The following is a 27,909-nucleotide window of genomic DNA, read 5'->3' as shown; positions in this document are numbered from 1 at the left end:
TAGTGCCAGAGTCAGCAGAGTGGGCCGAATTGCGTCTGTAGTAAGGCAGGGCAGGGGGTTTACAACAGGCCATATGATTGCTTTCATTTACACATCTGTCTACAGTGATATGACTGCATCAGTTTCTAATCAAAGCTTTTATCAGCACGGTTGAGAAATAAATCTCATGTGGTTGTATCTGTGGCTGCTGAGATGTATTGATGATGGTGAGAAATGTATTGATGATGGTGAGAAATGTATTGATGAGAAATTATGTAGAAATTTCATTTTGTTTCATTAGAGCACCACCCAGCAATGGCAAAAAAAAAAAAATTATCTCATTCTACATTCAGAGGGGAAAAAAGACTGATGCTGGTTACAGTTTTTGTAAAGAATTGTCGAAAAATAATTATGAACATTTCAAATCTTGTCCTAAAAAGAGAGTTTTGCGTTAGTAAAAAAACAGGCTTTTTTTCGTATAGATTTGTATAGATAGCCTCGTTTTATTGGAATGGAACACGATGCAGTTCTCAGATTAGCTGCGTATCAATGGATTAAATCAGAACCTGGAAGATGTGTTTTTCTAAGCATCTATCAATGACAACTTTTTAAAGACAAACAGAACCATATTAATTTCCTCTGCATTCCAGTGCTACACAGCGCTGTTTTAATGATAAAAGCCCGTGCCAACCTGCGTAAAATAATGCCCTGCCAAGGAAGCGTTAATGTGTTTTTGTGCTGGGTTTGCACTAATAGATATTCCTGGACTCTGGCAACCAATGGGGAGAGAGGGAGGGAGAGGGAGAGGGAGAGGGAGAGGGAGGGGGAGGAGGGCAGACAGTGAGCAGTGCGAGAGAGACAGAGGTGTTCAGTGGAATAGTGTCATAGACTCTGCATTAACTGAAGAGAGCAGTGTGGATGTCTGGCAATGAAGTGACTCCAGCTGACTGAAGAGGCTCAGGCATCAGAACAAAGGAGAGGCAGACCGAGACGGAGAGACAGCCCAGGACAGCGCCAGCCAGCCCCCTCTGCCCCTTTTCTGCCTCCTGGGCTCGACCACAATGGAGACTGGCAGCCCGCGCAAGATCCAGTTCACTATGCCCCTGCTGGACTCCCATCTGGACCCAGAGGCTGCTGAGCAGGTGAGGGCGGGGGAGTCTGGCGTACTATATCGAAAGACAGTGTGGAGCTGCTGATGTATTATAGGCATGTTAATTAGCTGTTTCACTCTCATTCATGGAAGTGTAATAGAATGGTAGCTGCAAATACTGACAGATTCCATTCTTGCGTTGGATCTACTTCTTGCAACTAGTTTGTTTTAGCTACAATTCTCCCACATTTTGATGTTGATGAGACTGGGACATCGCTTCCCATTTTATTACAGTAAACAGACACTAATTGCACATGCACAGCCTGCGTTAAGATTCAGGAAGGATCCTCTGATTCTGTGTTCAGCAGCAGTGAAAAGGGGGTTTGTTTAGGGAGAAAGAAAAGATCTTGAAGTCTCCTGGTTACTGCAGGGCACAGTACGAGTAGCCCTGCCAGGTTACACCACCCAGAAATGTCGAGGGAGATTGATATGTCTTCAGTCTGTTGTCTCTCTGTTATTGGGTACGTAGATATTATTTCAGGACGCACATCATATTTTTAAAAAATTGTACAAAGGCTATGTGCAACCATGGTGAGATCCTTACTCACAAGCACACAGCAGCTACCTACAGTATACTGTTCCCTGTTTAGGATTAAGACTTGCAGCTTTGATGCTTGAAAATTCAGTGTCTGCAGAGGGTCCAGCAGGAAGCTGTTATGATACTTGTTGTAGCCACTGTGCCATGGGAAGAAGGATGACCAGGATACAGCTCATCAGAATGTCTGAAGGCTTGAAGTGGACGGCTAGTAATTGCTCTGCAGTGTTTGAAAGGAGTTGGATGGAGCAGGCATTCAAATAAGCCCAGGGTCAAATAAATCAAACCTCAGTCTCGGTTCTTTCCTCCGCGGGTCCCGTCTCTGTCCCTCTGTGGGGCGGTGGAGATCAGAGTGGAAGTGTGTCTAGAGATTCTGTGTCTTGTGTCCTAGAGATCCCACTCATTCAGCAGCACAATGCGAATACGTCGTGAGCTATCGCTCACACAGCTATTAACCCTTCAAACCTGCAGCCAGTTTGCAGCAACAGAGAAAAACAGAGACGTGCCAGCTGTGTTTTTACAGGGGGTAGCAAAACCTAATCTTTTGAACCAGGAGAGGAAAGCATTTTATCAGCAGACACTTAGAATACCACTGCCACAGCTCAGCTGGCCAAATTTATATCTGCTGCACACTTTGGAAGAGGGAGGGTAGTTCATGCTCTCAGTAGTACCGAGTTAAAGGACTGGGTATAGGTAGGCTTGGCAGGATGTGTGCTTTTCACATAATACCGTAAGAAAATACAGACCTCTTAGTCTAAGGCGGTTGTGCTTAATTGAACCGGTAGAACAGGTCGAAGAATTAAAGCAATTCAAAAAGTGTGTTCTGCCCTTAAAAAACTAGTATCACCGCTGTCTAGAAGACTTGCAAATCAAGTACATTTCGGAAACATACTAGTGTACCCCCCTGCCGGTGTTGGGTAACCTCCTGTCTCTCCATGTGCTGAACAGACACGACTCTGCCAGTGTGCCGAAACTCAGGGATACGAAGCAGGTTTCATGCTGCTACTAATCCACAGTCACACACTCACAAAATAAACAGCTAATTAATCGCAATTATCGCTTTGAACAGAGAGGCTCCCTGAACAATTAGCAGGTAGCAAAGTCGACTTGCGTGAAGCCATTACCTTTACAATGGGAGTGCATTTTACTGTATGTACAGCACTTCAAAATAGTTTTTTATTCATTCAATTTTTATAAAATCTATCAAGACATATAACGTTGTAAACAAAAATATTCTGACGCAGTCATGACGCCCAAAATCGGTGAACATCCACGGTTTCATTTTTTTTCCATTATTTCCTATTCATCTCTTTTAGCATGTCTGTTTCTAAAGTGACTCAGTGTATTTTTATCAGCAATTTGCTGTTCTCTCACAAATGACAGGGAACAGAGAGCTTTGCCTTTGAAAGCAGGGCGGTGAGTACATCACCGAGCGCTGTTGTTTACTCACTTATGCATTCGTGATGGCCCATGAACTGATTGTTTGAAGCAGAGACGCTGTGCCCTGTACTCGGTGTCCTGTTGCCAGCATTGATTTCCTGGAACACTATCATCTCTCTGAAGGAGCGGATTCTGTTCAAACACAGCACTGGAGTTGATTTCAACACTGTGTGGGGTGAGGTCACTGTGCCCTGGGTTGAGAGTGCTGGCCCACGCAGATCCCTGTGATTTGCTATATGCTATGTGCTCTGGCCATAGCCATTATCACCTTTGCTTCAGAAACCTTACCTGGTACTGCTCAGGTGCGATTTGCTTGTCTGCCTTTAAAATATTTTGAACAGTGCTTCAGTTAATAGATCAGAAAGGGCTCAGCTCAAGCCGCCCTTCTGTGCTGACAACTCATAAATCCCGAAATGGATCAAGCTGCTCTGCAGCTGGAGTCTTGTTTGCTGTTTTTTCCTTCTTTTGCCTGTTTAAGAATAGATGTGTTTTGGGGTCGAAAAGAAATAGTCAAATCTCTTGTGGTTGATCAGACAGGTGACTTGATTTTTATGGGGGATCAGACAGGTAACTAGAGGTAACAGCTCGGCCATGGTGACACATTGGGAGTCACTTACAGTTTCCAAGCAATTTTCACCTGGTCTGGGCTTCCTGTTTGTCAACCCTGTCTTCTGCTCCAAGGAAAGGTGCCTTCAGTTATGAATTTTGGCCCGTGTGATTTGGCTGCTGAATCAATGTTTTTTACCTGGTCAAGGCATTTGACTGAAGCAGTCCTGTGTTTCTGATGTCACATTTCCCTGTAGGCCTGTAGTTCTGTACTAAAGAGACCTGGCTTATTAAGCAGGACTTCAGGGTCCCAGCATGTTTAGGGTTCCTCCTCTCAGAGCAGTGGGGTCCTTAGGGCAGTGTGGAGGGTAGCGGTAGGTTTTGTTTTAAAAAGGGATGTGTGCTCAAGAGTGAGTATGTTTCTCCACCTGAGAAAAGAAAAGCCTATTCCCAAAGCCACGTAGTGTTCGAACCGGACACATTTCATCCCTGCAGGTCTAACGGGTGGTAGTTTCCAGCGAGTCGTGTGTGGATCTGTCAGGCTGGAGCAGCGAATGGTGAAGGAGCACTACAAGCCCAAATTGCCTTCTGCTCCATCTTTAAAAATTGAAGAGCCGTGCGATGGAGCATGTGTGGGTTGACAGATGAGTGCAGGCGGAGCACTGCACTGGTGCAGAATAATATCAAGACTTAAGGGGATCAAATCGGCCCGGAAAAGCTTTTTTTAATAATTAATTACAAAACTGAGAATTAAGAGCGAGTAGCAAGAAGCAGATTTTTTTTCTGTGTGCTACCTCTTTTTTTTTCAGGAAAATGCTGCAGTCTGTCACTCTGACTTACACATGCTGGTGTTCCTGCTGTGGGTCGTTACTGTGGTACCTGTTCGGGCAGGCACACCTGTGGGATTTCAGGATGCCCCCCATCCTGAAATGATACTGTAGTCCACAAGGAAAATTCCGGGAGTTGAGGGACATAGGCTTCTGCCTTCTATTGTTCCGAAGTCGGATCGTCCGCTGCAGAAAAGGAGAATTTACACGTGCGCTCCTGAAACAGCTGCAGTCATAAACTGGAGAATTGCATCATCCGTGTTTTTCTGGGAATTTCCCTTCTCGCTCTTTAAGGGATGGTGCAGGACTGGTGCTCTCGCCAATCGGCACCACGTTTCAGCGGATCCCCGCTGTGGCTGGTAAGGAAATCTGCTGTGAGCGAGCTTGATGTGTCCCTAGTTGGACAAGCAGATTTTGTTCAGTTTGCAAAGCCTGCTGTGCTCACCTGCTTCTTGTGTTTCATTTCAAAATTTTATTGTGGAAATGAAGGACACGATCTGTGCAGAGCCGCTTGATTAATGCATTCCTGCTCTTCATAGAGCTCTGACTTTTTAGGGTTTGCACACATCTTGACGAAAGCATTTTCTGCACAAAGGTTTCTATATGGAGTTATGCTGTGGGCTCCATTGTAGCCTTTCCTTCTGTCTGTTTGTTGAATTGTTCTACTTTAGGGCCGCTGAATCTACACTTTCATGAAATAACCGTGATTGCGTGGCACCAAATAGACTGGTCCTTTTAGGTTTGATCCCAAACTTTTTGATTAGTGAAATAAGTGAAATATTGCTTTAATCTCAGAAAAAAAAGAAAAGGCATCGTAGCTCTTTAGGAGCTCAAACTTCAAATTGGCAATGTAATCTTGAAAGGCAGATATTCCTAAAGCAATTACGAATGGAGGTTAAAGTAGTTTTAGGTGCTCTGTTCAGCCATTCCCAACAGTGGCTGATTAAAATGACATTAGCTTTGGCCTTCTCGCACTCAGAGGCTTATTAATAAACAGGAAACTGTTGAAACTGTCATCCTGTAGAATAAAAACACAGTGAAGCAGAAAGGTGCTGTGTAAATCTCTAGGTCTGCTAAGAGTCACTTCACAATGAAAGTGGACATGTTATTCAGAATTGTGTGAATTTAGGAAGGTTTTTGAGGGTTCAGACGAGGGATAAGATTTTGCTCCACCTCCTTGACAGAGTGCTTGCCCCCTTGCCAGAGGTCGCGGAGGTCAGGACCCCAGCATGAGGAGTGAACGAAGGGGCAGCTGCACAGGTGGAGGAGGGAGGAAGAGGAGGAACCAGGAAGAGAGGGGGACTGTCCGTGGTTTTAATAGCTTTTGGGAAATTGACATCTGGGCAGAGAAAGGGCAGCTGAAGTGGAAGAGAACTGGTTGCTGTTATCCTCTCTGAACTGTCATTGGAAACTCCATTATAACATTTTAAATGTTGACCCCCTCCAATCCACTCTGTTGCACTGTTTTGCTGCAACCAGCTCCTTAATTATTTAATTGATAGTTAGGAGGATCAATATACCTACAAAGGAGCTGGTTATGTCAATAAATATAAATTGAGCAGATGGTAGGGCCACAGGTTGAATAGCCTAAGGTTAATAGACTATTAAATGCATAACATTTAGAGGTTTGCTTTTTACACCAACAAAAATACATGAAGCCGCCTAATATACATCTTAATGTTACATAACATGTAAATTGTTGGTACAATGTTTCAGCAGCGAGCAATTTGCAAACAGGAAAAATGCACTCTATTTTTCATGACCTTTCCAAATCGTCTCTCACAAAAAAAGAGCAAAACTAAAGGAAAGGGAGACAGACACAAGATACTTAGGAGACAGACACAAGACACTAGATAGCAAAATACAGACTATGGTAAACAGTCTCTGAGAAGCAAGAAAAAGTTGGAGGCCCAGTCCTATCAGGTTTCATCTGAATAGCCAGTGGATGACAGATTGAGGTCTGCCATAGGGTGCAGAAGCAGGATCAAAGGCTCAGTGTACAGTAGTTCAGAAAGGGTTGCCGAGCTTACTGGTGGCAACTAAGTGTGTATCTAATTTCTCATTAAAGAAATCTTGTCATTTCTCTGACCCATTGAACATGTGGGTGGGACAGTTAAACAGGATAAGGTGCAAAAGCCGGGCTGTCAGATTGTATTTCTGATAAAAGGAGATGATCAGGTGGCACACCAAAAACAGCAATAAAAAGGAATGGTTCCAATTTCAAAGCAGAGTAGCATGTGAGCAGTATTTCTTTTTTTAACAAAAACAGCGTGAACGTGTTATTCTGTACAAGGCTTATGTCTGTGTGTGTGTGTTCAAAACCATGACAGACATAGTCAAGGTCAGGAACAGAAGCGTGAGGAGGCAGCCTGCATCTCTTCAGGCTCATTTTGCATGTGTCCTGTGATCCTCCAGAGTTCTTGCTGAGATTATTTTCCGAGCTAAACACAGTTGATAAAATGAATCAAAGCTGACAGTACACTGTATGTGGGGGAAGCAAATAAAGGTTGCGCAGTGTGCTGAAGCCCATTGTAGGTCCACTTTTTCCTTCACCTTTTGCCATGAACCATGAAAATATGAGAGCCGAATTATCTGTTTTCCCTAAGGGTTCTTCCATGTCCATGTACTAAGTGTACATGTATATAAGTTTTTTGCTGTTGGCATGAGACCCTGCACATGTTTTTGAGTGTAGTTCTTGAAGGATGGTGACAGTTGTGTGTCTTATGTCAAGACTGCTCATTTTGAAATGGCAGGGCTTTTTGCAGTGCACACAGGCTGGAGTGAAACATCAGCAGACACACATGGAACTTGTCATTTTCTATCTCTTTGAAGCTGATGTGACACACTCTGCCTTTTTTCCAGCCTGCTTTCCATATGAAAGCACTGTTCTCTGTGGGAAACTGTGCCCTTGTGTTGCAGGTTTGCTGCAAGGCAGTCTTAGCGTGGGACTGTAGTAGAAACCTGACTTGATGAAACTGCCTCTGACTCCCCCTTTTTTAATTAGCTCTTATTTTTCTACTGTTACCGCAGGGTGCAGGAGAAAGGGATTAGTGGAGCTATGCACTGCAAAGTAAAGCAGAAAAGCGTGGGACTCGTGTGCTGATTGGCCAGATCTACTGATGTTCTTTGCATGTTGCAGCAGTGACATGGAACTGCTGCAGCGTTATCAGAAATGGTTTCTGTCTTGCACTGAAGAGCTACAGAGCCGGAGCGGAATTATGGACCCATAAAAGATTTGTCAGGTTTAGTTAAACCCCAACCACCTATTGTACATCTCCAGTTGTACTCTGCAGTGTTTAAAGTGGGGTTTTCAAAGGTAGTATTGTGCTGAAAATTGGGTACTGGAGCTCAAATCAGCCAGCTTCAGTGCTCCTGCAAGGCTGCGGTGTAAAAACTGCGATGCAGTGCTTTTGAAACTGCTGCTTTGGCCCTGTGCAGACTCCTTCTGTGTGTCCGGCGCAGCTCTGCCAAACGATTTTTCTCAGCCTATGGAATTGTAACTGGGTGGTGGGGGCTCCTCTGAGACAGGGAAGAAAAAGAGTGACTCACTGTTTCGAACAATGAAGTCCTATTTAATACCTGCAATGTTCTGCATTATAAGAAAGCAACTGGTAATGGGCCATGGTTTTGAGGAGCCCTGGGTAATTCATGATTTCCGGTGGTTATAATAATTACATGTCAGTGAAGATTACGTGTCAGAGCAAAGAGGGAAACGTATTATTGATAGTGTAATAATACAGGACTTAATGTATTCCTGACTCATGTTGTTTTCTAATGCCTCTCTGGTCTTCTGTGTTCCCTTCTCTCGGGAAAATGTAATTTAGTAACAGGAAAGTCGGGTAATTGTACCCTTATTCTTCTTTTAATCATCCTCTTTGTTTGCGTCAAACTGCAAGAATGAAAACCTAAACCAATTAATTTAGCTGTCTTCGGTAATTAACACAGCATACAAGTTTGATCAACACTGTTTGGAAAATCAGTGTTTGTTTTAGAGCGGAGTTTTAGAATCTGAAGCTAAAAAACAAGAGCGTCTTTTAGAAATCCTGCCAAGGCCAGGAGGCTTGTCTCTCTCACTTGGGCCTTGCATCCTAATTGATTAGTAAAGCCCAGAGATGATGCTCCGGCAACAGAGCTGGCCAGTTTGTTTCAAGCTCTTTTTCTACACTCAGGCACTTTGTTCAGACTTTTCCAGACAAGAGCACAGCGTCAGCTTCGTCATCTTGAGCCCTCTGCACAGCTGACCGAGCATGGGCGTGTAGTCAGGGTTCTGTGGCAGCAATAGAGGGGCTTCATCCCTCTATTCTCCTCCCCACTGATATAACTGGTGTGTGGTGAGCCTCTAGGCCTTCCTCTGTGCAGTTAAAGTCAAAGTCGTTTTAACACAGGTAAGGAAATGAGACTCCCATTGGATAGCAGTTTGATCCACATTGGGTTTTGCATCTGCCTGTGCAGACTAAACATTCATGAAGCATCCAGCTTTTGTCCCACGATGGGCCTTCCACATATTGGGGCAGTGTGGTGGCTCTCTGGCTAAGGATGTGCTCCTGTGGCTGGAAGTTTTCCGGTTCGTATCGCGTGGCCGGCAGAGGAATCCTTCTCCCTTGGGCCCCTGAGCGAGGCCCTTAACCCCAACTGCTCCAGGGGTGCTGTATGAATGGCTGACCCTGTGCTCTGACCCCAAGCTTCTCTCTCCCCATCTATCTGTCTGTCTGTCTGTGTGTCTCCTGGAGAGCAAGCTGGGGTATGCGAAAAGACAAATTCCTAATACAAGAAATTGTATACAGCCAATGAAGTGATCTTATCCTATCTTTTGGTTTAAGACCTACAGTATATGTAGGATCCCGCTGTGTGTGACACCTGGAATTGCTCTGGTTGCTATGCACTGAAGTGCAGCATGGTGGCACAGTGGTTAGAATTGCCTACCAGGGGCCCTGGGCTCAACCTTCTGAACCTGGGATGCTGTCTGTGTGGAGTTTGCATGTTCTACCTACTGTATATTCGCATAGGTTTCCTCTAGGTGCTCCTGTTTCCTCCCACTCCAAAAACATACTGGTAGGTTAATAGGCTTCTGAGAACATTGGCCCAGGTGTGAGTGTGTGTGTACCGGTGTCCTGTCCAGGGTGTACTGTGCTTTGCGGCAGTTGCTTGCCAGGATAGGCTTCCTCTCCCCTGCAACTCTGTACTGGATAAAGCGGTTAGATAATAGATGGATGGAAGGATGAATTGATGAACGGATGAATGCTATGCAGTGAGGAGAATTCTGGGGTGCTCATAGGATCTTGTTGCAGTGTGGGGGGTGTAAGGTGTAAACTGGTGGAGGGGGGCAGCAGCAGCTGTGCCTGTTCCCTTTCTTGCGATCTGGTGAGTCGTACCTGGTCAGGTGTTGGCTGTCTTCCTGCAGACATGCAGTGATGCCGCAGACATCTGGGAGGAAACAGGTTCGGGGAAGCAGGGATGAATGGAGCGTACGGGGTGGCCCAGAATGAAAATGAGGTGTAGCTGCCCTGTGTTGCTGACGTAGGAAGAGCCCTAATAGTGTTTATTTGTGAGCGCTCCGTGCTGTATCTCTGATGATAACCCTGTGCTATTTCTGTCTGCTACTGTGCTTCATTCTCTCTCTCATGTTTAAATTTAGCACAGCAGAGCAATAAAGAAAATCCTTCCTGTCTATTTTCTTCCCTAAAACTCCCTTGGTACTGCACAGCCCTTTTCCTTTGTTAAATAAATAAATCCAAATTACATTTGAGGCAGTTCAAAAGAAGCCCGTATTTTCTTTGTGCATGAAGCTCTCCATGGGGGACGCACAGTAGGAGAGCATGTGTTTGCGCGACTATAATGAGCTTTTTACTGCTGATCCCATTGTATTCTACAGCTGATGGCTTCTGGTGCTGGTAGGGTTAAGGTTACCATGCTTGGTTGCACTGGACAATATTAATGCTGGACAGGTTTAATAGGCTGGAAAAGGGTGTTTTTGTCAGAAATCAATAGAAAAGCCTGGTTTAGTCTTAGTTTTGTTGTTTTCTCTGGGCTGTCTGGTAGAGCTGCCAGCCCATAATAATAATAATAATAATAATAATAATAATAATAATAATAATTGCTTACACTTATATAGCGCTTTTCTGGACACTCCACTCAAAGCGCTTTACAGGTAATGGGGACTCCCCTCCACCACCACCAGTGTGCAGCATCCACCTGGATGATGCGACGGCAGCCATAGTGCGCCAGAACGCTCCCCACACACCAGCTCTCAGTGGGGAGGAGAGCAGAGTAATGAAGCCAATTCATAGATTCACAATACAACAGCCCATGTGTCCTGTTGTATTGTGATTGAACAAGATTTGACTAATGAAACTGAATTTAAACTCAGGCCTGCAAAGAGGTGTCCACATTCCAGAGCGCTTTGAGCTTTGGGCTGCTAGTACCTTGTGTATAAAACCCAACCAGGCTGTTTCATGTCTCTTAGCTTATTAAATGCAAAAACACATAGAATGGTGGAATCACGTTTGTTACATCTGGGTTTGACTTTCTGCTTCATCATGGCCTTATACTGTATATTGTGAAACATGGCAGGGATACATGTGCTGTGAAATGGGAATCTTTGTGCATCTTTTAAATGGATTTTCCATTAGAGTTCCTCATACCTCCTTATAGTCTTCGGTTTGGTCTACTCTATAAAGAACACAGAGATTTGGTGATTTTAGCCTGTGAGGGAAAGGCATTCCTTTACTCCTGACAGTTCATCTGGCTGCTCCACACAGCAGCAGGTATTTTGTTAAAGCGGTGGCCATGTCTTTAAAGTGCTGGAGTTTTGATGGCATGTCAGATGTGCTTGCATTGTCAGGTGTGCTGCTCTGTGTTATTGACTGCATTTCCTTGAAACAGAGACCAGCCTCAGTTAGCAAATCCCTTTTCTCATGACCCACTTACAACTTTTGTTAACTAGACTTTTTCTTTTTGTTGTGCCTCACTAGGGGCAACAATGAAACGGTTTTCATTCTTATTCTTTCTATTCTTTCATTGTGTGTAGTTGGGAGATTAGCCAGCCTGGACTCGGGAGGCTCCAGTAATCTTATCGGAGAGCCAACTGAATATCAGTCTGTTCCATGAGCACTGTAACTCTGAGAGGCAGACAGAGCTAGGTGCCTCTCACAGGAGCCCAGACCCAAGCACTGTGTCTGCGACCTGGTTTTTCGGAAGGAGAGGCTCTGGATGTGTGTACGAGTGTGCAGGCATGTGCATGTGTGCACCGGTGTGTGGAGGCATGACAATGTATGCACGAGTGCATGTGTGTACAAGTGTGTGAACACGAATGTGCAGGCATGTACATTTTTCTACCAGTGTGTGGAGGCATGAGAGTGTGCACAAGTGCATGTGTGTACACATGTGTGAGTGCATATGTACACGAGTGTGCAGGTGTGTGCATGTGTGTACCAGTGTGTGGAGGCATGAGAGTGTGCACGAGTGCATGTGTGTGCATGTGTGTACGAGTGTGCACAGTTGTGTGTGCATGAATTTGCACGGGTGTGTGTGTGTGAGAGTGTGTGTGTACACGTGTGCTTGGACCATGTCCACACTCTCATGAATCCTTGTGTAAAATAAGTCCCTCCTGTTTTCAGCTTTCAGTATAGTTTGCCGTAGTTTCCCCTTGTTCAGAAACAGAACACTTGCCAGAGTAGTCTTTTGTGATCTAGATATACCACTGAATGTGTTTTTATTAAAACTCCTTTGTAATGCATTATCTCATGCAGAGTATATTTTCAGATCTGTATGTACTTAATGAAAGAATGTACAGGTCTGCCTCCCAGCATTAGTGAAAGCTAATTTATATGCATTCCCATAATTCAAAACAGCGGTGTGCTCTTAAAAAGACGGCATAACCCTGACAGGTGTTCCTTACATGACGTTAATAATGTACCATATGTCTTTCATGTGGGTCCAACCTGAGCTTTCTTTTGTGAAATGTGGATGCCTGCTCCTGAAGGTTTTTGTCAAGTTCATGTGTTACTACATTTTTTTGGGGCAGTTTTAGCAGAAACATAGCCTTGTTGTTGTCACTCAGGCTGGTGCATTATGCAGACCAAGCTTGTTGAAGTGACAGAAGTTGCTTACTCCCAGTGGCACTGACCCAGACAGCAGTCTCTGCCTGTCATTCCACTGGTGCACTGTAGGTGGTGCACATCTGGCATTCAAGGTCCTTACTTGGCCTGGATCAAGACCAAGGAACACACTGTGGGTGGGCTATGGGAAAACCTGGGAAATCTGCAATGCTTTTGAGATCCAAAGGATCCAACAGCACACTTTGTGGAATACTTTACCTAAAATAACACTGAAAGTGCACTGTTGGTTCCACCGTTCCCTCCCACTTCCCAAAGACATGCTGGTAAAGTTAATTAGCATTTCTAAATTGCCCCTTTGATAGATTATGTGTAGTCCTACTATGTCCTGGAAATTTGTTTCCTATGCTTCTGATAGGCTCAGAGTCCCGAGGCCCTTATCAGAAATAAGAAGCCTTCTGTTAAAGGATGCATAGATTGTTTATTCTGTTCTCTAGTTAATGAATGAGTCACATCTGCTTTCCTGGTTGCAGTTAAATCCTTGCTGCAGGGTGCTCTGCTGTTAGAACAAAGAGAGTACAGCTTGCAGGAGCTCACTGCACTTGGTGAGGTTTCTTGCATCTGCAGAAGGACTCTTAGACACTCTTCCACTCTATCTTTTATTATCTCACCCCCTCTTTTCTCTGTCTTGCTCTCCTGTCCATCTGGTCAGTAGCTCTCTATCATCTATCTGCTGTTTTTTACTGATGCTCTGTCCCTCTCTCTCCAGATCAGAAGGAGAAGACCCACACCCGCCACTCTGGTGGTTTCCAGTGATCAGTCCTCTCCAGGTACGTCTCTCTCATGTGAACATGCTTCAGCAAGAACGCGTGCACCTCTGTCTGTTCCCAGGCTCATGGTAATTGAAGATCTCTTCTCTCATGATCAAAGATAATGTACACATGAGTGGTGATACGCAGTAGATTTATACTTGTGCAACGCATACCAAGAAACTGCTGCTTTGCTTAGTTTCACTTCAGAGCACAAGTTAAATCAATCTCTGGTCCACTTGCCAATAGCAAATTACTAACACAGCACTCCATGGCAGGCAAGGATCTTGTACCCTGCAAAACGCCAAGTCAGGGGATTTTAGTTTCATAAAATGTCAGGTGCTCCGCTTCCATTCCCAAGACAAGAGCACAGTGCCCCCAATTTTGGAAATTCTGATCCAGCTGGCAGAACGCCACTTACTGGTCCACCATCGCTACTTGCAGCAGCCTCCTGGTTTATCTTGGAGGTCTCCTGTCCCAGTGCTAACCAGGCCCAGCCTTGCTCAGCTTCTGTGAGATCATTCCAGCACCTGTATGGAAGAGGTGGCTCTTACCCAACACTGGGGTGTCACTCCTGCGCAGCAAGACCCAGTGTTGGGGGGGGGGGCAGCCTTTCTCTTCTCTCTTCCTCCATCCCCCATGCATGGCCTGTGAGCATCTGTGTGCTGCCGTCTCTGTCCATAGAGCAAACAATTCAGTACAAGGTGACATTTGCAGTGTTTCCCCTGGAGTAAGTAGCTGTTGAGCACCACTGAGTTGAGCGAAGAAATTACACTTTTTGAAATGCGTAAAAAAAATATTTAACTCATCAGGTAGGGTGTGTCTACTAATTCCATCCACTAGGATGAATTTGTGGTCCTCATTGATATTGACTAAGGCCATAGTTTTAATGCGCAGCCAGGCACTGCAGAGATTGCCTTGCTTAAATTTCTCCTCAGCTTTGTTTTTCTAGATCATTTTTGCTTGCTGTTTTGCATGTTTAACTTCTTTATTTACTCGTTTTCTCTCCTCAAGTGATCTGCAGTAGACATTAAGTCAAATTCAGTCACTGAAACTGAGACCGTAGAACAAGCAATGAGCTTTTCTCTCTGCATTTAGAGCCAAACCCACAAATGTTTCTAACAATCAGTGGTCAATGCCACTGATTGTTAGAAACAATCAGTTCATGGGCGATATCCAAAAATATATGTTTGGCTCTTCCAGTACCATTGTTTAATCCAGTGGTTAAACAGAATTTATCAAGAAGGGCTGCCAGGTGCCTACTGCTGTAATTGTTGCCAATTCACCCTGTAATCTATGGTATGTGTGAGAATTCTAATTGTTAAAGACTTGATTTTTTTGCTAGTTATTGGTATATTAAATGTGTCGTGTTTTGATTGTGTGTTTTGTGACTTGTTCAGTAAAAATTGTTCGTGAGAAAAACGCATCACAAACGACCGGTTTCAGAACCTTAGAAACAACCTTACTTGGTGAAAAAATGCCAATGAGCCTGGACATGACCGCATCAGAGAGAAGATGAATTTTACTCGTTGTTTGAGCGAGGTCTCTTCCTATACCTGTGCCCAGAAGCTCTTCTGACCTGGGGGGTCAGGGACTCGTGAGTGCTCGGCCTGGGTTGCCAGTCGTTGTGGAGGTCTCACCAGGGTGACCCAGAGAGGCTCTGTCACTGCTGTAGTCTTTGCACACGCCTCAGAGCTCCAGCAGTCTGCAGTACGCCCAGCACACGACACACAAAACACCTAAGGAAGAAGAAGGAGAAATATGCTCTGAGCTTGGCAGACAGGATGTCTCCCATGTAAATTGTGCTAACCACATTATACAGATATTTTCCTTTTGTTTTCTGCAGTCATGTATTTCTGTACCTCTTAAGTTCAAGTTTCAAGTTCAAATATATATAGCGAAACATACAGGTACTTGGATTCAGCAGCAATAACCACGATTCTCAGAACTGAAGAGCATTTTTTTGCAACTCAGAAACAGACTAGATGGTCAAACCATGTACTAAAGCAGTATTTGACACATTTCCATAATGTCTTATTCACCTGAGGATAGACAGAGCTGGAAGTGATGAAACGCCTCCCCCTGTTGTTAACGGGCAGTAATGGCAGCAGTTAACGCTTTGTCAAGGTCACTGTAGTGGATCACAGCTGGAGGTGTTTAGTTACCTTGAAAGGGAGCTCTGCATTACTGTTCAGTTCCTGGGCTTCTGAACTTGCTTTAAAGAAAGCCAGGCAGGTTTTCTGATTGTCACTCTCCCCAGTCAGATTAAAATTATTCTATAAATAATATATGAATTATGTACTACTACTACTACTAATAATAATGTCTTTCATTTATGTAGCAGCCTGCATCCTGAAGGATCCTCATATCCATATACAGTACATATTTCAGTATATAAGAATAAACCCCCCTGGTCTTATTGACCTGGAACCCCATCCCAGGCTGGTGTGTGTTAAGAGTTATAGATTTGTTATATTAAAGTTATACTGTTATATCCATCTCATTGTGTCTTTTTTATTTTGTATCTCCTGTAGTGTTGTGATTGGACAAGAGCTAATTGATAGAGTATTATGACACCTGTTGTCCCCGAATCAGGCACTTCAGGGGTTAATGCTCCTTGTTTACTCCTTCATCTTGCTTATAATCTCTGCAAAGGAGCTGCAGCCATCATTTGCGTTCTTACTTCTTTTTCAGATACAAGTTACGTATGATTTCTAAAAATAATTTCCTTTCATCAGAAATCCGAACCAAAGAAAGAAACAGCAGAATGATAAATCTGGCCCCATTTTGACTGTTGCCATGCCAGGCTGTCATAATTGAATCAGATGCGCTTGCTACCAAATCCAGGGCAGTTCCATTATGTGTGTGACAGCAGTGCCTTTCTCCGCCTCTCAGTGTTAGTGCTGGACTGCCTGTAGGTCACCTTACAGTTCACACTGGCGCAACTGTGTAATTGCAGTGTATTAACGATCAGCCCGTGTGCCCTTCAGTTCTCCGTCTGCCGTCTCTTGGTGCACAGGCAGGGGTTAATCGTGCAGCAGACGCGCTCACACACGGAGACGCACGTACCCACACAGCACTTGGGTATCAGGGGATGTTTAGGTTGCTTGGCAACAAGGTGGTGTCCTAGAAAAGTTTAAAGGCCCACAACTGGAGGAGCTTGCACACGAGCGAGCGCAAACAGGGACCTGATCTCACTGCCACGTCAGGCTTTAAGGAGATAAACTGCTCCGGGCGTCAGGAACCTTTCTTGTCGCTGTCTGGTTTTACGCTCCCCCCCCCTCCTCACTCCCACTCCCCCCACCCTGTGACGAAAGCAGCTCGTTGGATACTGTCACCATCTGGGCTGCTGCAAGGTCACCTTTCCACCCCAGATACGTTCCCTGTTCGCACCTATCTGAACGGCTTTTGCTCGCGCAAGATGTGCTCATCTGTCTGTAGCACCAGGAGAGCCTGCGGAGAGGCCCAGCTTTTCTGCCAAGCGCTACGAGCCTGCGTGGGTCAGCCCTCTGCTCACCGTGCAGAGTTCCTGCTGGCCTGCGTTCTCGCGATGACCTTCCACTGTGCTCTCTTGCAGAAATCGATGAAGACAGAATCCCCAACCAGCTCTACAAGGTAAGCTGTGTCCTTGCTGCCTTTCAGGAAGTCAACCCCCCCCTCAGCCCTCGCCTGCTGTTTTGAAATCTCTTCGGGGTCTGAATCCTAGTTGTGCTGCAGCAGGTGTTGCAGAGGAGAACCACGTGTGTCTCCCACAACGGACAGTTCAAGGTCCGAATAAGCATTTTGCTGTTTTGAACAGAAAGAGAAATATAACTGGTAATTCTGGACATGACAAAAAAGTAAAAACGTGCTCAAAGATCTATTGTGGGCTTACATCCACAGTTTTCCAAACTTGTTACCTTATATTAAATATTAATTTATTAAATTAAACAGCTATGCATTCATTCCATATTCAGTAGCCTGTCAGCCCAGTGCAGGGTCACAGTGATCTGGAGCCCAACCCTGCAGACTGTGAGCACAAGGCAGGACACACCCTGGGTGAGGTGCCACTTTATCTCAGGGTACAAGTACACACTGATATGGGGGCGGTGTTAAAGCCACTTAGCCAAGACGACATGTCTTTGGATGGGGGAAGGAAACCTAAGCAACTGGCGCATCCTCATCTGGCCACACGGGGGAACATGCATGCTCCACACAGAAGGTACTCCAAGTCAGAATCAAACCCAGGGTCCCAGGAGCTGAGAGTCAGCAGCGCTACCCATCACGCCACTAAGATGCTCACTGACCCGCGTGTGAAATGAAATCTTCGGCTTTGTCAGGGCGATGTGTACATGGAAAGACCGCTGTGCAGAGGAGGTCTCGCGAGTCTCACCCACTTCCTGTCTTTCAGGCAGCCTTGATGAACTCTCCCCGGCAGCGGCGGAAGGGAGCTCGCGGCACCCCCACCATGAAAGGTACGACATCGCCATGGAAACTTCAGGAGATCCCCCCTCTGGAGTCCCTGTGACACATGACACATGACACATGACACATGACATGACACATGCTTTTCTTAACTCTGGTCCATTCACAGCCAGCAGGAATGCATAGGCTACAGCTGTTCCGCAGGGTCTAGAAATTACTCCTGTTTCGAGGAAGAAAGAAAAAAAAGCACTTTTCTTCTGAGCGGCTCTCGGTGTATATGACACAGCCTGCCTGCATACTGTACGTACAGGCAAGGTGTCAGTGCTCTGAGCACAGGCCAAGTCAACTGTGAATGGGATTCCCAAATGTTGAGGATGGACTGGGGATGGCACGGTGTCGCAGTACAACCCTGGAGCCCTGGGTTCAATTCCACCCTTGAGGTGCTATTTGCATGGAGTTTGTATGTTCTTCTCATGTTTGCATGGGTTACCACAATCCAAAGACATACTGGAAGGTTTTGGGAAACTCTGACCTGTTGTGTGTTTGTGTGTGCTCTGTGATGGTCTGGCATCCTGTCGGGTCTGTACCCATTGCTCCCGGGATCCCCCACAATCCCGAATTGGGAAAGGCGGATAGAAAATGGATGGATTTATGGACAGCAGTGGTTTGGCCTAAGTTGGCTCGCAATGGCGACCCCAGTGGGCTGACAGTGTTGCCTGTGAGAGTCTAACTCTTGCAGTGGGGAGCTTGGCTGGTGGCTCCGACTTGCTTTTCTTTTGGAGAAAATTCACTGTCTTGTTCCCCCACCCTGGGCACTGCCGATCAGCGCAGTTGTTTGGGATGGTACTGTATATCGATGGTATAACGGGCAATTCCAGATTACAAATAAAACTGCAAAGGTAACGTCTGAAGGATTACAGAGATTGTGATCCCTTTCACAATGATGGTGACTTAAAATCTAGCTTTATTTTATCCTTTTATCTATATTCCGTAACTCTGTGGAGTCTGAAAATTCCAACACAAGACAGACAAAAAGTTCTTTCTTCCATCAAATTCTGCGTCTTGATCACTGAACTGTAGCAAAAGCCAAAAACAGCTGCTTATTTTCAAAGCTTTTAGTGCAAGAAATCTAACATTTCCTTCTGGCTTCCAGCAAATAAAGCTGTTAATGTTTAAAGGTGCAAATCTTACAAAAGTGACAATACAGAAGTGGAAAAGTGAAATGAAATGACCGGCCGTTGCACACAAACATAGTTTGGAAAAACTAGCTGGTGTTTCTTCGGAGGCAGAAAAAGAGGAGAACCATTTGTCCATGACTTAAGTGGCATGAAAATGTTTGCAGCACACAGGAGCTCATTGGATGTTGTCAGTGACTAATAAAAAAACAGCATGCCTGCAGCATGAGAAGCCTAGGCTATTCAATTACAAGTAATGGATTTAGATGTTACACTATCGGTTCAGCACCGGACAGCTCCTTTGAGAGTGGGGAGCTATTGCTCAGCCTGCCTTAGCCTTCCTCTCCGCCTCTCATCTCTCTCTCTCTCTCTGGCCAGAGCTGCAGTTCCTGGTGGAGCATCATCTGTACCGCCAGCAGCAGCAGCAGCAGGGGGGCGGAGGGGACGAGTGCTCCTCCGAGAGCTGCCTGTCGGACCGCCCCAGCCCAGACTGCGGCCAGGGCAGCGTGGAGCTCCCCGAGGACGAGGCGGGCTGGGACGCAGAGGACAAGATCAGCCCGGAGGGCTTCGAAAAACTGCGCAGGCAGATGGAAGGTGAGAGGAGCCCGTGGCTGTGTCTTTGCAAAAAAAAAAAAGGAAAAGTGATTAGATGAGATTCAGAAAAAGCGCCAAAGTCGCACAATGTGAAAAGCCAGACTGAAAATGTGAACAGGAAGTCATTTAGACCATTAAGCCATTTTGTAGTCAGTAGCTAACTGACCGCTTCTCAAAACAAGCCTATGATATTGGGTTCAACAGTGTGGCTTGGGGCAGCTTATTCCATACATCCACAAGCCTTTAGGTGAAGAAGTGCCATCTTTTCTCCTGGGCACATAAGGACCTGTGCACGATCACGGGTTCTGAAAGTGACAGCTGATGCAGTTTTCCACTCAGCTGCTGTGTTGTTTAAAGTTCAGGTTCTGGTTTCCAACAGCCTGTTTCTTCACAGAAATCCCTTGCAAACTAATAGCCCCCAGATAAATGCCAAGATGTATTGACTGACTGTAGCCATTCCATCAGGGAGACAGACCAGCTTTCTGGGTCAGAGTGCTGCTGGGGAGAGAACAGCTATTAACTAAAATTCATCACATTAATTCTGAAGACGTAGTGGCTCTGTTGAATATCCTTTTAACAGTTTTGCTTTAATTAAATGTGTTTAAAGTGTTCTGAGATTAGTAAGGCTTGGCATTTCTCATGATGGCAGTGGTCTGTTTTAATTTCTTTGCATCCATTCCTACTAATGGGTTTAGAGCATTGTGCCTATACTGTGCTTCAATTCACTTTATTTATGCAAATTAAACTATTAAAAACCTATGTACTTGATGGTCATGAAGGATCAGAAAGCTCCTAAAACATTGCCATCAAGAACTGATTGAGCACTAGGTCAATTAACAGATAGTGGCTGTATAGAAATTTTGACTTAGTACAGGCCTACAACAACAATAATAATAACAACTTGCAGATGTGAAGAGAGAGATTGTGCAAGCACAGAGACGAATTCCGCCTTGACATAGGAGTGCTAAAATTCTTGTGCGAAGGGAAGAGACCACCTCCTGGTCCATCAACACCAGTTTCAAAAGCAACCTGATTTTCCACGGAGGTCTGCCAGCCCAGCACTGTACAAGCCCAGCCTTTGCGTAGCTTCTGAGATCGAATGAGATCAGGCTAAAGGTTGGCGATGGTGCTGCTGAATGCTGAAGTGCTTTCTGTCTTAAGTCTGCATGGTCTTTTCTAGGCTCCACTTCAATTAAAGGATTAATTTGACATTCAGAACTAGTAGATGTGAGAGAAATGTGGCCAACAGGAACAGAGTTTAGCTAAATTGTACAATTGTGCAATGTCAATGGAGTCCAGCATTATCAAAAAGAATCTAAGGACAGGAAGGACTCATTTCCAGCTATACTGAATGGAGTTTTGTTGAAAGCATTTATTGCATGGCAGCAGCAAACTCCAGTCTCGACAAGCGTGATATTTGAAAACAGGGATCAACGTTTATTGATGTATTTCAACGGTAGAAGTGAGGGAGTTGGATCGTTAACATGGTGAAGATTCACCGAGACAGCACTCAATCATGCATGTTTAGAAAGTAGTTTCATAATGCTGACCTTTTCTCTGGGCATCCTGGGAGCACAGGGCCAGCTGGACAGCTCGGGCATGTTTCTGACTGCCTGATTTCACACTGGAATGCAAACTGCGCATTTAGTGAGAAGACGCCAAGAAGAATCTCTCCAGTTCTTTGTTTGAAATCTTTGCTCTTGGCTTCGTATGGCAACAGATTTTGAATTTGGAAGCAGAGGGCAGAGAGAACAGATGTTTGAAAAGCCAGCTAGAACAAGGCAAGCTTGTGTTTCTGGGATCATCAGCTCTAAACCAGGAAGAAAAGGGCTTGCTTTCTGAGGGGGGAGAAAGGTTGGAAACGTCCTGTTGAAGAGCAGGATGAAATCCACACTCACGCCTTGTTAACCTTTCCCATTGCTTTCATACAGCGATACACAGCCAATCAGAGGCCAGCGGGGGGGAGGAGCTCCCATCATGCAAGTCTCCAGAGGAGGAAGGAAGTACTACTAGCGTCGCCATGGGATCACAACAGACAGAAGCAGGTAAACTCTCTCTGTTTCCCAGAACTCTCTCTCCAGACGATGCCTGCCTCATTACAACATCTCACTTACTAACATTGCCGATGTTTCTGAGGCCGTCTAAGGATTGATCTGCCCCACTGCACCTAATGTTCTATGAAGGTGTTGATTTCTTTATGTAGTCAGGGACTGATCAATAGGGGAATCGTTTTCATCTAAAGCCTGAGATCTTACTGGCAATGTGAAAAGACTGGAGTCTGAAAGGAAAGAAAATCCTTCAATATCTATTAATTAGTTCTTACTAACCTTAATAAACTTGTCCGACGTGTTGATGGATCCTGGACAAATTCCTCAAAACCCTTTGCAAAAAAATGAAAAAAAAAATGTTTGTAGCAAAGAATACTATTCACCATCCATAATAAACCACAACATTTCAATAATAAACCACAAATAAAAAAATCAGTAAAGCCACAAAACACAATCCTGTGCTCTTCAAGAAAACTGAAATTTTGCTCTCCTGTTACTTAAAGGTAACGGCTGATGCAGAGCACTGTAGCGCTTTCTCTAACCTTAATGAAGAACGTCTGAAGAACGTCTGAACGTCTGGTCAGCTGCCATTAACAGAGCTGTGCAGCCTGTCCTGACACAGTGTGCACATGGCACCAGGGATGTCAATATAAAACATGCCTCTGAGGGTGTTATTAATGGCATACTGTATGTGCACAGAGTGCAAAGAGCTCTGCAGCACATGGACTGCCTGCCTTGGTTTTTCATGGCTCCGTTAGGATGTGACAAGTCCCATCTTGGCTGTAATACCACAGTGAGAATAACAAATCAGTAACGCTCTTAACACCATATTAAAACACTGAATTAAAGAAGCAGCCAGGGATTTCTGACCCTCTGCTATTAAATTAAAACAATGAAAAGCCAAAGCTGTTATTTCTATAGCCCCTGTGGTGACAAATGTTGAATTAAGATGTGTTGTTTTGAGACAAAAAAAACATAAACTCGCTGCATTTTCAAGACGTTGTTTGCAAAATGGTAAACATCAAGCCAGGCATTCAGTTTCTTTCATCACGGTGTGTTAAATATGGACAACAGGACAATCAGCGTCTTAACTTGTTTCTGCTTGGCTTCCTCCGAGTTGAACCTTGCGATCTAGGTGCTGTTATTGTGCCAGAGCAGATGTTTACAGCTCAGGAGTCACTGGTGCATTCCTGCGAGAGGCTGTCAGTTCATTAGGGGCACTGCAGTGACGTGGTTTGGGATCTTTAATTGGGATGAAAAGCACTTACTAACTCAGTTAGAATGCACCTTACTAACTCATTTGTCATCTCTCATAGATTTCAGACCTATTGGATTAAACTGTGTTGTATTTGGAAGGATAAATATGGGTCTCTTTTATACTACAAGTGTTATGCTGGTCTGGCACATGTATCAGAAGATATTATCATACAAAAGTGTCTCTCTACAACTGCAGTTTTTCAGTACAGCCAACTGTGACGTGTTTCTTCTTACTTTTTCTGACATTAGTCTTTTCCATCATGATGCACTGGATAAAAGTCCTACATCACCCAAGTCTGGTATTTTGTCTCGTAGTGATTGTTGCAGCTGAGAACCACAGGTGTGTAGAAGATTTTTGTGCACGTTCATCATCTGCACTTCCTGTCAGTCCTGTCACAGAGAGTGCAATCACTGGTCCTCAAAACCACAGGACGGCTTATTCAAGCTGCTTTTGACCACAGTTACTACCAATGAATAAAACGTTTGTGCACTTGCTTCTACAGGAGGAGCTGAAACGGACTCCACAGTGTCCCCAGGGGACGAGAGAAAGAACGGCACGCATGACAAAGAGAAATAAACTGCCTCCTTGCTCCAGACTGCCCTACAGCAAACGGAAGGAAAAGGAAACGGATGTTCTACAGACTCGCATTCCACAAATGTCTCTAGTGTCTCGCCTCTTCCCCCACCCTCCCTGACCTGTGGCTGGAGTGAAGCAACCAGGTGATTTAGAGGCACCTAGCGAACTGTAGCCAACAAGGTGTTTTTTTCAGAGTTTTGAAATGTTTTCATGAGTACCTATGGCATTAATGTTAAGCAAACAAAACCAAGCCTACGGGAAGTTCTTTAAATACTCCACGAGTTCATGCTTTTTTGAATGGCCGCTAGATCTGATTGCCGTTGCAAAGCAATGAGGAAAATGGCCAATCTAGACCTATGTAGGGTCTTCAGTCATAGAGGTGTTTCCATGTTTGCCTTCACAGTGGGAGGGAAATGTGGGGCTGGTTGGGGGCGTTGTGCCCACTCTAAACATCACGTGTTGACGAGATAAGGGAAATAACAGAAAGCAACCCACAAAGACCCATGGGATCAGGAAGCACAAGGTGTTAGAAATGAACACCAGCAGATGGTATTGGATATACTGTACAAAGCCACTAGCAAAGGCAAACCTGGGAAGCCACATTGAACCTGCTTAGTTCATTTTACCTTGCATAACCGAGTCTGTATTGAGAAAATTCCTGGGAGGTGAACTATTTGTGAATATTGTGTTGTCTTTTCTACCTTCTATTTATGTCCAGCCCCTGTGGTCCCGTTTAGAGCAATAATCCTCATATATATTTGTATAAAAACATCTATATGCAGATTAACTGCTGTGTAACAGCAGGAAAAGTGCATTAAATGGAGACAGATGATTGCAAAGCAGAAATGCACGGTCAATAATGTGCATTTTGACTGCGCAGTCTTGTGAATATATTGAATCCCACTTTCAAATGAATACAGGATGATGGTGGAAAATAGCTGATTGCTGAGCCACAGATCTTATGTGGTTTAGGTAATCTATTTGAAGTCAGGCTGGGACAATGTCTTGGAGCCTGAGACCCAATTGGCCTCAGATCCCTCTGACTCTGATCATGCGAAACCAGCTGGGGATTCCCATTTGCCTATCAATCTTTATATGCTGAGGGGCGGGATCTCCCATTCCATGTTGGCAGGGGCCAGTGTGTTGAAATGGCTTTGTAATGTGCCATCTCTTGCCTTAACGTATCCAGGGCCTATCATCATTCTGCTGGAAGAGGTCAAAGGGCACACAGTCGGCACACATAAAAAAAACCGTCGTAATGAAATACAGTGCGAGAGAGGATATAAAAGTGAAATGGATTTAAACCTTTTTGGATAAAAGCTTAATTGTTGGAATGTCAAATATATAAAGAATAATTTCAGGAGAATTAAAAAAAGTAAATAGTAGTGACATGCAAGAATAAAATGCAGTAATTAAAAAAAAAACGTTACTTGTTTTCTAAGGGCAGACTTGCAACATACTGAACACTGCCATCGTGTTGTCTGCTTAAATCAGAAGCCAGTCTTCCTTTGAAAGTGGGCATCTATTTTCTCAACGAGAAACCATGTAGATTTAGTAGGTAATTCTTCTCACTTTGGCATTACTGATTGCCGGCAGGAGTCTGAAACCTGCAGCTCTGCTGTAGGTCCCCTCCGACACTGGCAAGATGTAATTGGGAACAGGGTGTTTTTGTTCCATTTATAATAACTGACTTTCTACTGTAATACCTGTCCTTATTTGTAAGTTCCTCTGCCAGTAGAATCTAAAAGATTGAATTTGTTAAAGAAAGGAGGAAGAAAATACCCCCCCACCTATTACACCACTGTGTTAAAAACTTTTGCTTGGCTGCATGAATTTTACACCCACCTAAAATTGCATTTAATTAAACATGAACAACAGCATCAAACGTCTATTCCCTTGAACTATTTAAAGAGGTTCATCACATTTTCTTTTCTGAAAAAGTTTCAGAGCTTAAAGCTGGATTCCACCAAATCTCAAAACCCAAACCATTTTTCTCTAAATATTGGGACCGACTCACAGATGTTAAGGAATGTTTTCCAGTGTTCGCCTGTGTTTCCTGGCTCACAATTCGCTATGGTCTACAGTACGCTCTGAAGGTAGTGCAGAAATGTGTGATGATAATGTTTGTCCTTTAGCTGACTTTATTTTTTAATCAGAGCAAACGATAGGACACTGGTTTTATATCTCACTGGAAGAGCAGAGCAGGTCACAGGGAAGTGAGGCTGAGTAGTTCGCTGAAGGGTTCTGCAGTCTAAGGCTGTTTCAGAGCCGGGGCTTGAATCATGAACCTTCTGGTGAAGAGCCACTCTTCTGAAACCACAGGGATCGCCTTGCTTGCATGCAGGCCATCATTCATTAAGAGAGGCCCTCGGGACCTGCTGTTCTCTGATGAAATCTATACAGTGATGAAACTGCCATGGCACACAGACTTCACCTAGAAAAAAAATGCCTTAAACGTGTCAGTGACTTGTGTGCTCTGTCAGTTCCTCGTTGTGTATGTACAATCTGAAAGGAAAAAAGGCGTTTACTTCACAGCACATGTTTCTGGGTTCCTTATATGCTGCATATTAAAACCAGCCCAATGTGTATAAAAGGTACATTACACAAAGGGTTGTAGAGGTCTTGAACAAAGCTCCCAGCCATGTTGCTGAAGCAGGTCCCCTGGGGTCCTTCAAGAAAAGCATGGATGGAATTCTTGGATCAGTAAATTGCTAGTGTTAAAATGCGAAAACAATCTTCTTTTGGTCGTAGCTGGTTTTATGTTTAAATTGCATTGATGTCATGTATTTGGGAACAAATTAAATCCAGATCCATATCTATTAGCCAAATGCAAAATTACAAGCTCAATATTTAAAGTATTTAAACGCTTTTGGGGTAATGCAAAGTTAAAAATCTTTAACTCTGCCTGGTGAGTTAAAGATTTGATTAAATCTGGTTTGGACACTGGTCAGTTTGTGAATTGCCCTCGGTTCACCCTTCAGACACATCTGACTGTCACAATGACATATCATGTAATAAAATCAAGATTAAAAATCCTGCATGAGGAGTGGCGGGATCAATTAAATCCATAAATTGATGTGGTCCAGGAAGTAGAATCCAGTATCATTAGAACTTTCAGAAAAAAAGGCATTTTTTGTGGTTTTCCTAACTTTATCAGCATTTACCGGAAAAACATTATCTAGTGGGGGTGTGTGAGAACTTAAAAGTGTGTTTTGACTAAGGGGCACGGTCTGTTGAGCTTCCCCGATTGACAGCTTGGAGTATTCTCCAGGTCTGATCGACAGCACCCAGGGACTAAGATTGCCAGTCACGAACCAGAGGACACAGGTGGAAACTACTGAAGTGCACCTAGAACAGGAGAGACAACTTTAGGCAAAGCATTTTTGGAGTCTGGATAAAGCAGCCCCAGCCATATTGTTCAAGCAGATATTATGCCTTCATTAATACAACAACTGAATAATGAGCTCCTTTGAGCAACAAGCTACTAATTGTTAAACAGGCTAGAAACGAAAGGTCTCCTTTTGTTTGTAAGCTTTCTTGTGAGTGGTCTCTGGTCTCATTTTTACTTAGGCTTCTTGCCATAGCAAATTGATTGTGTTTTGCAGTGTCCAGGCTGCCTAGTCACCTATTATAGTTATTGTGGTTTGTGTCAAGTCCTAACTGACCCATTGAATATAGCCTGTGATTATAAATACTGTATATCTGTGCACAGCAGGGAAATGGAATCAAATGCTTACAGTAGGTTGAAATCAGGATAGCAGGCTGCCTTAATGAGACACCTTTAATCTCATTAGACTAAATCTGCCATCTTCACATACTGCCTTCTTTGAGAGCCGTTTTGCTACGAATACAGTACATGCGGGACGATTTCAGACTTGCTTCACTGCTTCTTCCAGACAACATGTTGAGGTTAAAAAAAAATCATAGACAGTCTTTTAGAGGAAAGTAGGGTAATCCAAACCAGAGTTGAAAAGCCAGGGTTGTGGCAAATGAAAAAAGGCAACGCACATGCCTGGGAGATGAATCAGGACAAGGATCTGATTTTACATGCTGATGGGACACATTCCTGCTGCTCCTCAAATCGGGGAGATTGTTCATCCTATGAGTGGCAACCAGCACTTGTGTCTTGTCAGCTCTTTTGAGATCAGGAGTTTAGAGCATTCATTTCAGAACTGGGATTTTCTTTTGTTCTATTGCTTTCAGCATGGGAGATATGCATGCACGATATCACACATTTGAGGTTTTATGTTTTGTTTTTGTTATGGGGCAGGGGGGACCCCTGTTTGTTGTGGCAGGCCTCACCTTTTGGGTGTCGCTTTGCTCTGAGTGAAAAGAAAATAGTTGATACCACTTCAGAAGAACAAGGGGGACCCTCTACTAGAAAATAGTGAAGTATACATTTGTATACATTTCTGTTTATGTATTGCTATAGATACTGTACGATTGTAAACCTACACAGCTGTATAAAAAAAGTGTTCTTTTATGATAAAGATTAATAGAAAAATATACAAACA

General features: G+C 44.2%; 1 protein-coding gene across 1 annotated transcript; it reads left to right on the top strand.

Moving 5' to 3' along the window:
- The first annotated feature begins 825 nt into the window (after nucleotides 1–825).
- Nucleotides 826–27,909, top strand: LOC148841508 (uncharacterized). The gene is made up of 7 exons (XM_088917990.1): nucleotides 826–1,121; nucleotides 13,301–13,361; nucleotides 16,918–16,955; nucleotides 17,731–17,794; nucleotides 19,298–19,513; nucleotides 21,445–21,558; nucleotides 23,322–27,909. Exons 1-7 carry the CDS (start codon nucleotides 1,041–1,043, stop codon nucleotides 23,393–23,395), a joined length of 648 nt encoding a protein of 215 aa, XP_088774116.1. The 5' UTR covers nucleotides 826–1,040; the 3' UTR covers nucleotides 23,396–27,909.

This window comes from Atractosteus spatula, chromosome 1 (assembly GCF_055471065.1).
Source record: "Atractosteus spatula isolate fAtrSpa1 chromosome 1, fAtrSpa1.hap1, whole genome shotgun sequence".
Taxonomy (NCBI): Eukaryota; Metazoa; Chordata; class Actinopteri; order Semionotiformes; family Lepisosteidae; genus Atractosteus; species Atractosteus spatula.
This window is presented reverse-complemented; position numbering and strand designations above follow the sequence as displayed.